The 14116-nt window shown below is 41.9% G+C and overlaps 1 protein-coding gene across 2 annotated transcripts in view; it reads left to right on the top strand.

Annotated features, from left to right (window-relative positions):
- The window catches only part of pals1b (protein associated with LIN7 1, MAGUK p55 family member b), a 70584-nt gene that overhangs the window by 28928 nt on the left and 27540 nt on the right, over nt 1-14116 (top strand). For both annotated transcript variants that reach the window (XM_084314579.1, XM_084314578.1), the window contains exon 4: nt 9849-9926. In XM_084314579.1, coding sequence (XP_084170705.1) covers nt 9849-9926 — 78 coding nt within the window. The remainder of the gene's footprint in view (nt 1-9848; nt 9927-14116) is intronic.

The following is a 14116-nucleotide window of genomic DNA, read 5'->3' as shown; positions in this document are numbered from 1 at the left end:
CGCTGAACGCAAGTTGGTTGCCTAAAATTTTTACGCGGGACGGGACGGCACACGCCGTGTGACAGGGCAGGGCACGGCTCTCGGAGGCCAGAAAAAGAAGAGGCTTAACAGCAGCATCAGCGTGGGCCGAAAGCACAGCACTGCTGCGAGAGGGGGGAGGGGGAGTTGGGGGGAAGGGGGGGGGGGGAAGTGCGTCACCTTGTTACCGAGAGCTTCGATTAGTGTAATGGACGAGCTAAGCTCCTGGAGAGGAGGAGAGGAAGAAGCAGATGGGGGGGGGGGCGGGGGTGGAGGAAAGAGAAGAAGGGAAGTAGAGAGGAGAGAAAGGATGGAACGTTGTAAAAATAAAGGATTAGAAGAAGTGTGAAATGGGCTGTTGTTTATTATACGACAGTGGGTCAGGAGGTAGAGACTAGAGGTTGTCTGGTAATTGGATGGTTCCCCCGGTTCGAATCCCACTCCTCCTCCCCGGGCAGCGTGTCGAAGTGTCCTTGATGCAAGACACTTAACGGTACCACTAACTGCTCCCGACGAGCAGGGCGGCACCGCTGTCGGTGAGTGAACGGGTGAATGTGAGGCATAAATTGTAAAGCGCTTTGGATAAAAGCTGTTATATAAATGCACCATTTTACATACTTTCAGTTGGTGGTGTAAAAGTCTACGTTTTAAGCCTGTGTGACAATGAAGCCTCACCTTGCTCAGAATGCAGTACGTCTAGCGCTCAACCTGGTCATGTGCTGTTTTTAGTCATGGGTTGAGAAAATGACTTCTGTGTTTTTGAATTCTGTTTTTATTATTTTTTTTTTACTGCAACAGCCAGAGCTTTAATAAGTCCCTTTACAGTAGAGTGAACTCTGAGCCATTTCCTGCCTGGAATGTGAAACCCCACTGTGACTTATTAGAACAGCCAACAGTTGTTCTCTGTGTGTGTGTGTGTGTGTGTGTGTGTGTGTGTGTGTGTGTGTGTGTGTGTGTGTGTGTGTGTGTGTGTGTGTGTGTGTGTGTGTGCGTGTGCGTGTGCGTGTGTGTGTAAATGCACCAATACTTGAGTACATGTTTGCTTGCAATCTTGTCTTCATTGAGTGTGTTTGTTTGTGTGTGTGTGCGCGGACCCAATATAGAGCCCTTTAATGTGCATGTTTGCTTGGGCCTCTGTGTGAATGAGATATCTTCATTGTGTGTGTGTTTCAAGTTTCAAGTTTCTTTAATAGTTGTCATACAGAAGTACAGAATACTTTCATACAAAATGCTTCTTACTGTTACGCTCCAGAGACTGTGCTAGACAAGATAGTATCAAATAACATAGTATAGCATGTAATTTAGAAGTAGAAAATGAGGTCACAGTGTTCAGTATAGACATATGTACAATGTTCGATGCAGAATAGACGTAACTGAGTTACCATATAATATACAATACTATGCAGTGTACTAATGTACAGTACTATATAGTGCAAAGCAGAAATGGGATGAGGTACAATTTAGGTACAATTTACAGTAAGGTGTACGAGTTGTAGTGCAATCCTTCATCAATAAATATAAAGTGTGGGGAGTGGGTGCTACAGTGTGTTTGTTTAAAGTGGGTGTGTGCTATAAAGTGTGTGGAGTGGGTGCTACAGTGTGTTTGTTTAAAGTGAGTGTGTGCGTGTGGATGTGTGTGCTATGTGCGTTTGGTGGTTGTTGTTGTGTAGTGTTCATTGTTCGTTTAGCAGCCTGATGGCCTGGGGATAGAAGCTTCTTCTGAGTCTTTCTGTGCTCGCCTTGAGACTCCGGTATCGCTTGCCTGACCGCAGCAGTTCAAAGAGGCAGTTGTTCGGGTGACTGGAGTCTTTAATGATTCTCTTAGCCTTGCCCTTGCAACGCTTGTTGTAAATGTTCTGGAGGGTGGGGAGCCCCCCTCCAATTGTGCGTTCGGCTGAACGTGTCACTCTTTGTAGTCTGCTTCGGTCTTGTGCAGTGCTATTCCCAAACCAGGAGGTGATGTTGCCAGTCAAGATGCTCTCTATTGTACATGAGTAGAAGTTCTTAAGGATCTTCTGACTGACTTGGAACTTCCTTAGGCGCCTGAGGAAGTAGAGGCGTTGTCGTGCCTTCTTCACAACACTGTCAATGTGTGTGGTCCATGTCAAGTCCTCGGATATGTAGGCTCCGAGGTACTTAAAGCTGTTGACTCTCTCAACCGGTGCCCCGTCGATGCTGAGGGGGCTGTAGTCCTTGACCCCCGACCTCCTGAAGTCCACAATCATCTCCTTTGTTTTGCTGATGTTCAGGGAGAGGCTGTTTTCCTGGCACCATCCCGCCAGGACCTTGACCTCTTCCAGGTAGGCCCTCTCGTCGTTGGCAGAGATCAGGCCCACCACCACTGTGTCGTCAGCAAATTTGATGATTGTATTGCTACTCCGCTGAGCCACACAGTCGTGTGTGTACAGGGAGTAGAGGAGGGGACTCAGAACACAGCCCTGGGGGGCCCCTATGTTGAGGGTGATGGATGAGGAGGTGCAGTTGCCTGCTCTCACCACCTGGGGTCTGCCAGTCAGGAAGTCCAAGACCCACTGGCAGAGGTCATAGTTCAAGCTCAGGTCCCTGAGCTTAGCTATGAGTATGGAGGGGACTATGGTATTGAATGTACCTTATCTTCATTAATTTATACTATAGTTAGCCAACAACAAACAGTGCTGTTACGTTTCACATGAGCACACGTTGACACAGCCTTCACATTAGATTAGATTACATTAGATTCAAATGTATTGTCATCATACACCACAAGTACAGTACAACAAAATTAAGTGTGGCATCCAACCAGAGTGCAAATGTAACAGTAAAGTGCAATAATAATATACAATGTACAGGTTATTAACACTTTGAGTGCCAGCCACGACATATGTCGTTATTTCATGCCCCCCGTTGAGTGCCGACGACACTAATTGTAGTTTTTTTTATTTTATTAGCGATCTGAATTCATATTTCATCAACCGAGTCTCCCGTTGGTACAGCAGCCCCTCTAGGAGCTCCGATGGGAAAATACCGCCCCCTATCGTCTATCCCTGTGTAACTGCAGGCCATTCGATTACACTGGTGGATCTGTGGGGGGGAGCCTACTGGCTCCACTATGCTGGCGAGGGATCTGATGAAGAGGGAAGTGATCGCGAGATGGAAAGCAGCCTGGAATATATATTTACAGCAGCCAATAATCAATCAATAAACGCGATCGATATTTGGAATGGCGATCAGGAATTGGAATAATCTTTTTGGAGAACATCTGATCTAAGGTAAGGAGTCTATGTTACCAGTTTTAGGATAATCAGAGCTGTTTTCACTGAGAACAGCGTCTCCCGTATGTGTATGTGTGTGTGTGTGCTGTTGAGGAAATAAGATAATCGATTTCTCAGTTCGCTTCTATAGCGTGCATAAGTACACATATACTATCGATAATCTAGCGTTTATTTGAAAACGATTAATAAATAGGCCGACAAATGACAACTAGTGTATTCGAGAATATTCCAATAAATGCCGTTTATGACGGAATCTTTCTATTTTCCTGACATTTTCGAGAAAACTATAGCTTTTCGAAATGCTATAAAAAGGATATGAACCGATTAAAAAACAATCCGTTTCGACAATGTTGACCGCAAACAAGTCACTGATAAGCGACGGGCAGATTAGACACATAGCCATAATTTAAAACATAGATTATGCGTTTTTTAACGCTATCATTGAAGTGGGTGGCGGCATTCAAGGGGGTAAAAAGGAAAACACGGCCGGCACTGAAAGTGTTAAAGTATAAAATATATAAATGAGTACTACTGAGTGTAGCGCTAATCAGATGTATGTACAGAGTTGTAGTATTCGTATGTACAGTGATACAGGTATGAAGACACTATGGTAGTAAGTCATACTGACCAGCAGCGTAATTAGTAGGTAAGGGATATGAACACATGAGAACATGTTGACACAGCCTTCACATGGTGTTGAAAGGTCATTGTCAGTGAAAGGCTACATCTTCAACCCAGTCATAACAGAAATATAGCACAGAAATATAGCACACCAAAACATATAGCACACCAAAACATATAGCACACCAAAACATATAACACACCAAAACATATAACACACCAAAACATATAACACACCAAAACATATAACACACCAAAACATATAGCACACCAAAACATATAACACACCAAAACATATAACACACCAAAACATATAGCACACCAAAACATATAGCACACCAAAACATATAACACACCAAAACATATAACACACCAAAACATATAGCACACCAAAACGTATAGCACACCAAAACGTATAGCACACCAAAACATATAACACCAAAACATATAACACACCAAAACGTATACAAAACGTATAGCACACCAAAACATATAACACACCAAAACATATAACACACCAAAACATATAACACACCAAAACGTATAGCACACTAAAACATATAACACACCAAAACATATAACACACCAAAATGTTTAACACACCAAAACGTATACAAACGTATAGCACACCAAAACATATAGCACACCAAAACATATAACACACCAAAACATATAACACACCAAAACATATAACACACCAAAACATATAACACACAAACGTATAGCACACCAAAACGTATTGCACACCAAAACATATAACACCAAAACATATATAATACACCAAAACCTATTGCACACCAAAACATATAACACCAAAACGTATAGCACACCAAAACATATAACACACCAAAATGTGTAACACACCAAAACGTATAGCACACCAAAACATATAGCACACCAAAACATATAACACACCAAAACATATAACACACCAAAACATATAACACACCAAAACATATAACACACCAAAACGTATTGCACACCAAAACATATAACACCAAAACGTATAGCACACCAAAACGTATTGCACACCAAAACATAACACCAAAACGTATAGCACACCAAAACATATAACACACCAAAACATATAACACACCAAAACGTGTAGTACACCAAAACATATAACACACCAAAACATATAACACACCAAAGCATATAACACCAAAACATATAACACACCAAAACGTATAACACACCAAAACATATAACACACCAAAACATATAACACCAAAACGTATAGCACACCAAAATGTATAACACACCAAAACATATAACACACCAAAACGTATAGAACACCAAAACATATAACACCAAAACATATAACACACCAAAACATATAACACACCAAAACTTATAGCACACCAAAACGTATAACACCAAAACATATAACACACCAAAACGTATAGCACACCAAAACATATAACACACCAAAACATATAACACACCAAAACGTATAACACCAAAACATATAACACACCAAAACGTATAGCACACCAAAACATATAACACACCAAAACATATAACACACCAAAACATATAACACCAAAACATATAACACACCAAAACATATAGCACACCAAAAAAAAAAAGACACCAAAACGTATAGCACACCAAAACATATAACACACCAAAACATATAACACCAAAACATATAACACACCAAAACGTATAGCACACCAAACGTATAACACACCAAAATGTATAACACACCAAAACATATAACACACCAAAACATATAACACCAAAACATATAACACACCAAAACGTATAACACACCAAAACGTATAACACACCAAAACATATAACACACCAAAACATATAACACACCAAAACATATAACACCAAAACATATAACACACCAAAACGTATAACACACCAAAACGTATAACACACCAAAACATATAACACACCAAAACATATAACACACCAAAACATATAACACACCAAAACGTATAGCACACCAAACGTATAGCACACCAAAACATATAACACACCAAAATGTATACAAAACGTATAGCACACCAAAACATATAACACACCAAAACATATAACACACCAAAACATATAACACACCAAAACGTATAACACACCAAAACGTATAGCACACCAAACGTATAGCACACCAAAACATATAACACACCAAAACATATAACACACCAAAATGTATACAAAACATATAACACACCAAAACATATAGCACACCAAAACATATAACACACCAAAACGTATAACACACCAAAACGTATAGCACACCAAACGTATAGCACACCAAAACATATAACACACCAAAACATATAACACACCAAAATGTATACAAAACATATAACACACCAAAACATATAGCACACCAAAACATATAACACCAAAACATATAACACACCAAAACATATAGCACACCAAAACATATAACACACCAAGACATATAGCACACCAAAACATATAAGACACCAAAACGTATAGCACACCAAAACATATAACACACCAAAACATATAACACCAAAACATATAACACCAAAACATATAACACACCAAAACATATAACACACCAAAACATATAAGACACCAAAACGTATAGCACACCAAAACATATAACACACCAAAACATATAACACCAAAACATATAACACACCAAAACGTATAGCACACCAAACGTATAACACACCAAAATGTATAACACACCAAAACATATAACACACCAAAACATATAACACCAAAACATATAACACACCAAAACGTATAACACACCAAAACGTATAACACACCAAAACATATAACACACCAAAACATATAACACACCAAAACATATAACACCAAAACATATACCACACCAAAACGTATAACACACCAAAACGTATAACACACCAAAACATATAACACACCAAAACATATAACACACCAAAACATATAACACACCAAAACGTATAGCACACCAAACGTATAGCACACCAAAACATATAACACACCAAAATGTATACAAAACGTATAGCACACCAAAACATATAACACACCAAAACATATAACACACCAAAACATATAACACACCAAAACGTATAACACACCAAAACGTATAGCACACCAAACGTATAGCACACCAAAACATATAACACACAAAAACATATAACACACCAAAATGTATACAAAACATATAACACACCAAAACATATAGCACACCAAAACATATAACACCAAAACATATAACACACCAAAACATATAGCACACCAAAACATATAACACACCAAGACATATAACACACCAAAACATATAACACACCAAAACGTATAACACACCAAAACGTATAACACACCAAAACATATAACACACCAAAACATATAAAACATATAACACACCAAAACATATAACACACCAAAACGTATAGCATACCAAACGTATAGCACACCAAAACGTATTGCACACCAAAACATACAGTATAGCACACCAAAACATATAGCACACCAAAACATATAGCACACCAAAACATATAACACCAAAACATATAACACACCAAAACATATAGCACACCAAAACATATAACACACCAAAATGTATACAAAACGTATAGCACACCAAAACGTATAGCACACCAAAACATATAACACCAAAACATATAGCACACCAAAACCTATAGCACACCAAAACATATAACACACCAAAATGTGTAACACACCAAAACGTATACAAAACGTATAGCACACCAAAACATATAGCACACCAAAACATATAACAAAACATATAACACACCAAAACATATAACACACCAAAACGTATTGCACACCAAAACATATAACACACCAAAACATATAGCACACCAAAACGTATTGCACACCAAAACATATAACACACCAAAACGTATAGCACACCAAAACATATAACACACCAAAATGTATACAAAACGTATAACACCAAAACATATAACACCAAAACATATAACACACCAAAACATATAACACACCAAAACATATAACACACCAAAACGTATAACACACCAAAACGTATAACACACCAAAACATATAACACACCAAAACATATAAAACATATAACACACCAAAACATATAACACACCAAAACGTATAGCACACCAAACGTATAGCACACCAAAACGTATTGCACACCAAAACATACAGTATAGCACACCAAAACATATAGCACACCAAAACATATAGCACACCAAAACATATAACACCAAAACATATAACACACCAAAACATATAGCACACCAAAACATATAACACACCAAAATGTATACAAAACGTATAGCACACCAAAACGTATAGCACACCAAAACATATAACACCAAAACATATAGCACACCAAAACGTATAGCACACCAAAACATATAACACACCAAAATGTGTAACACACCAAAATGTATACAAAACGTATAGCACACCAAAACATATAGCACACCAAAACATATAACAAAACATATAACACACCAAAACATATAACACACCAAAACGTATTGCACACCAAAACATATAACACACCAAAACATATAGCACACCAAAACGTATTGCACACCAAAACATATAACACACCAAAACGTATAACACACCAAAACATATAGCACACCAAAACGTATAGCACACCAAAACGTATAGCACACCAAAACATATAACACACCAAAACATATAACACACCAAAACATATAGCACACCAAAACATATAGCACACCAAAACGTATAGCACACCAAAACGTATAACACACCAAAACATAACACACCAAAACGTATAACACACCAAACGGCTTGTTGGCTGGCTGGCTCTTGTTGTAAACAACATATCATCCCACTTCACTCTCCACAGTTCTCACTAGGGATGCCCCGATCACGTTTTTTGCCACCGATACCGATCACAGATCGTCGTGAGCCATATCGGCCGATACCGATCCGATTGTTTTTGATTAAAAAGAAATTAAAATATATTTTATATATTATATAATTAGACTTGTACGTGTATTATCTGCGAGACATCGCCACCACGCAACAAGTCAAAATGCTCGCTATCTGCAAACAGCTCCACTGTCTGTGTACTCTAGTAGCCTCCAGCTCCAAAAAGGATTCTCCGGCGCTGCAGCTGGACCCTATTGGTAACGTTACAGTTCTTTGGTCATTTCACATTCAGCAAGCCCTCAGCTCCAATACACATTGAATCAATGTTATAAGACATTGATATCAAGAGCTATCTGTAGCTACTGCTAGCCGGCTAGATGACGTTAAGACAGAACTTTAGTTCAATGGGACATTTAGTTTTGAACAGAGAACTAACGTCAGCTAACGCAAGCTAACGCAAGCTAACGCAAGCTAACGGAGGTATGAACATGGACTACTAGACTTTCTGGATCATTTGTTGATATCAGGAGCTATCAGTAGCTAGCCGGCTAAATACCGTTAGACAATGCCTACTAAAAGTGAATAGTTGACTGGGTAATTTTGTTTAAACAGTAACGATAGCTAGATAACTAACGTTAGCTCAGGTCGAATGCACTACAGACTCGAGCAGGGGAGCCTCCTCTCAGTCCTCACTCAGTGTTTACAAACTGTACACGGGGGCGGGCGGGGCTAGGGAGGAGGAGCAGCGGCAGTTTGCAGGTCCTGTGTGTCTGAGACAGACAGCGAGTGAGACCTTCGCTTGATCGGTTTCCGCGATCGGCGAATATGACTCATTATCGGAATTCACAGATTGCATATTTATACTGAGTATCGGCCGATAACGATCGGTGGCCGATCGATCGGGGCATCCCTAGTTCTCACTGTTATTATCTCATGCCTGTCCCTGATCTTTCCACTGCTTAGTGGTAATTATACAGCTTACCTCTCCATGACCTACCTCTTCCTGTCTGTCTGTCTGTCTGTCTGTCTGTCTGTCTGTCTGTCTGTCTGTCTGTCTGTCTGTCTGTCTGTCTGTCTGTCTGTCTGTCTGTCTGTCTGTCTGTCTGTCTGTCTGTCTGTCTGTCCAGGTGCAGAGCATCCTCCAGTCTAGCCAGGAGAGGGAAGGCCTGGAGCTCAGAGCCCTGCTCACCAAACCCCATCTCCAGGTCAGATCATCAGACCCCAAACCCCAACACACAGCTCTGAACCCACAACGCTCTGAAGCTAGCGCTCAATCTGTAATATGTCACCCAGCCCCCGACAGGCCAACCTTATACGTTTGGTACCGCTAGGATCATACTGGTTTGGTGAAGTGGGCTAGCGCCTAAATGGCATCCTTTGACAACGATGCGCAGATTCAAACAAACTACACTTAGGCCGACCGCTATGTGTCTTCGACCTTGTTACCAAGGCAACCCCCGTGGGACACCGCTACTCAAAATGTTCTCCGTCCGCATCGCCACCTTTTTTAGACGCTAACGAGTCCGCCGAGGTCACTCGCCGTCGTGTTTTCCAACGTGTAATTGTACTTAGTCACTGCTGAACCGTGACGGTGTGGGTTTGCACAGGTGTCCGGGAGGCGTGCTGCCCAGACGCCGGGGTTGAGTGGGTTCATCATGTGAGTCTGCTTAATTGGTGGAGCCAGCGGCACGCTGGGGGTTGTTAGACGTCAGGCCGCTTGGATTAGCAGCGACCTTTAGATGAACGACCTCGGGCCACTCTGCCAGGCTGCTGTTGGCACGGCTGACATAATGGGCTTTAAGGCCTCGTCCACACGTCGAAAACATGGGTTTTTCCTAGGGATGCTCGATGTTGGCTTTTTTACCTATACCGATATTGTCCAACTCTTAATTTCCGATACCGATATCAACCGATATCAACCGATACCGATATATGCAGGGTTTCCCCCCCAAAAAAACTGAATAATTTCAGGTAATTAACATTACATATCTCTTGTTGTGGAATTAACACAACATTATGCATACTTTGACAATAAATAAAATAATAATTTGTTCTTACTTGCTTGCCTGGGTAAATAAAGGTTAAATAAATGTAAAAAAAATAATAATAATAAAAAAAAATATTGAAAACCGATACCGATATTTTCCAATATCACATTTTTATGCCAATATCGGACATCCCTAGTTTTTCCTCCTTTGTTTGAAAAAATAAGAATATATCCCGTTCACAACAATAACGCAACAACACAACAATATAACAACACAACAATATAACAACACAACAACTCTACAACGCAGCAACACAACAACGCAACAACACAACAATATAACAACAAAACAACTCTACAACGCAGCAACACAACAACGCAACAACACAACAATATAACAACACAACAATATAACAACGCAACAACACAACAATATAACAACACAACAATATAACAACGCAAGAACACAACAATATAACACAACAACTCCACAACACAACAACGCAGCAACACAACAATGCAACAACACAACAACAATGCAAACATACGCTCACATGACCTAAAATTCTGTTTTCCGACACTTCCGTGTGGACCAGAGGCCAAAAACGTACCGGTTTCACTCATCCACACAAATACACTGTTTAAAAAATATATCTTTAAAAATGTTTAAAAAAAAAGTCAGTGATCTACAACACAGTTTTTACGGGTGGACCAAAGGTCCAAAATGCGTAGAAAATACGTTGTTTTCAAAAATACCCACAGACGTATGGACAAGTGGCTCCACTTCTCGAGCTCCGCTCACAACACAGTGGGAGGAGCTTAGAGGAGGGATGGTACGGATAAGTAAGGCATTGACGAAAGGAATCCCAACTTGAGCATGACATGGCAAAATTACCGCTGTGTGATTATGGTCAATTGTGCAATTATAATACATGAGTAGTATTCTAGCTGCTGTTCCACCATTTATCAGCAGTGCACTCAAGACAATCAAGTAGTCATTAGTGTATCATATCATAAGGCCGTAGAGGACGGCCTACGTGGCGCAGTGGGCAAGGCGCTCGCAACGAATGCTGGAGACTAGGCTCGAACAGGATGCCCCGCTCTCCACATTGCTTTCAGTTTAGCTGGTCGTCCACAGTAATACATATTGGCCGTATTACGGGGAGGGAAAACTGAAGGGTGGGGATCGGGCGTTGTGGACAGCGACTCCTACAGGTCGGTTGGTGCGCCTGCGCGGTAGAATCAAGAAGCGACGGGGGCGGGGCCCCTCCAAAGCCCAGACCCCCGACGCTGAAAGATCAAGCCGCGCAGGGGAAAAGATGCGACGGCTGTTACCTCGAGTATCGGAGGGGACTCGTGCTATGTATGACTTAGTCCACATTGCAGCCGGCTTGTGGGAGGCAAGAAACAACGTTCGAAGACAGGGGAGGGTTGAATTGGACGATATGAAAATTGGGATGGGAGAAAAATAGAAAAATGGGAGAAAAATTGGATAAAAAAAAAATCATATCATATAAACTTAGAAATTATAAGAGTATTATCTATAGGTTTCAAAGACATTGATTAAGCCTAGTTTGGGGCTAAAAGGGGAGGCAGGATGGCCTAGAGGTAAAGAGGCTGGCCAGTAACCGACGGGTCGCCGGTTCGATCCCCGCCACTGACGGGAGGATGTATTCCAGCTGTGAGCTGGTGACTGAAGGGTGGCTGGTATTACATCTACGGTGCCCACCATCTCTGCCCTTCAGCAAGGCACTGAACCCCCCAAAACTGTTCCAGGGGCGCTGCACTCTGACCTCTCTGATGAAATGTGTGTCGAGGACTGTGTGTGTATGTGTAACTAGGAGGGATAGGCAAAAAAGACACATTTCAATTGCCTTGTGTACATAGACAATAAAGTAATCTTCTTCTAAAAGACGCTTTCAACGGAGAGCTCTATCGAGGAAACAGCCTTAGTCCGGGACGCGGCTTAATCCATGTCTGTGAAACCTACTGAGTTGACCACTGGTCCCTGTGGTTTTACATTGACGGCTCTCTTGTCTCCTCTAAGTCCCCCGTCATCCTCTCTTAGAGGGTCAGCTGGGTCAGTGACCTTGCCCTTGTGCCACTGACTTGAAGAGGTTCTCGGCGTGGGGTTGACCGTGTGAACCGGCCCTGCGCTGACCCTCCGACGGAGTCCGATTAGCCACGGTGTGAGAAGAGAAAGGAAGGGTTCCAGTATGGAGGACGGCCTTCACCCTCACATTTAGTGATTTTATCTGAACGCTTTTATCCAAAGCAACTCACGAGTTCTGTACGACAAGTCAGCAGGAAGGGAACAACTCTTACAGCTGAGTAACATACAGGTTCTGTACGACAGGTCAGCAGGGAGGGAACAACTCTTACAGCTGAGTAACATACAGGTTCTGTACGACAGGTCAGCAGGGAGGGAACAACTCTTACAGCTGAGTAACATACAGGTTCTGTACGACAGGTCAGCAGGACGGGGACAACTCTTACAGCTGAGTAACATACAGGTTCTGTACGACAGGTCAGCAGGACGGGAACAACTCTTACAGCTGAGTAACAATGTTCGTAAAACAGTGTTGAAACTTGGGTGCTGTAGTGTTGAGTGCATAGTAGTAGAGGCCCTTTGGCCCAACTGACGCGCTTTGGCCCAAGATAGGACTCCCAGGGGGGGGGATACCCCAAAAGTCTCCCTCTCCGCCCCTACCTCCCTGTTTCCAAGCTCCTCCTCTGATAATGTATTTTCTTCATTGAGGGGGAGGTGGGGGGGGCGGAGCTTACTGTCGGTGTGTGCGCAGGGGGAAGCCAGAGGTGTTTGGGTGATTGATGGCGGCGGATGCCGACTCCTAAATGCCAGGGAGATTAAGACGGATGGTGTGTGTGTATGCAGAAGCTCAGGCCCCGGCCTCCTCCTCCTCCTCCTCCAGCCGCTCCCAGGTCTCCTCCTGCAGGAGGCGGGTGGAAAGGAGGAGAGCACCGCGGTGGTTATTAATTGCGAGGTGCAGAGCACTTGTCACATTAAATGAAGAGGAGGAGTAATCTTTGTATTATTTCCGGCGAGGAGGTGGAGTTTGCCGACCGCTCTTGTTATTATTAAAGAGAGCGGGAGGAGGAGGTCGGCGGCTTCTGGCGACAGGGGGAGGTTTACGATGAGAGGGTTGTTGAGGCCACTTGTTTCATGTGACCCGCTCTTCTATCATTTAGCACCGACACACCGACTGGATATTATGAGACGCTGAGTACCTATTACTTCTACCGAGGTAATATTATGGAAGTATATAGACTTAGAGCATTAGTCATTAGTCATTGGACATAAAGGAGAGAAACAATGAAGAGGGTGTTCCCCAAATAGTGAGTCAACTCGTTTGAAAATGTACCTCAAGCTCTGCCCTCTTTTCTTGATCC

This window comes from Notolepis coatsorum (assembly GCF_963971535.1).
Source record: "Notolepis coatsorum genome assembly, chromosome: 5".
Taxonomy (NCBI): domain Eukaryota; kingdom Metazoa; phylum Chordata; class Actinopteri; order Aulopiformes; family Paralepididae; genus Notolepis; species Notolepis coatsorum.
Note: the sequence above shows the minus strand (reverse complement) of the source record. Positions and strands in the feature narration are given on the sequence as shown.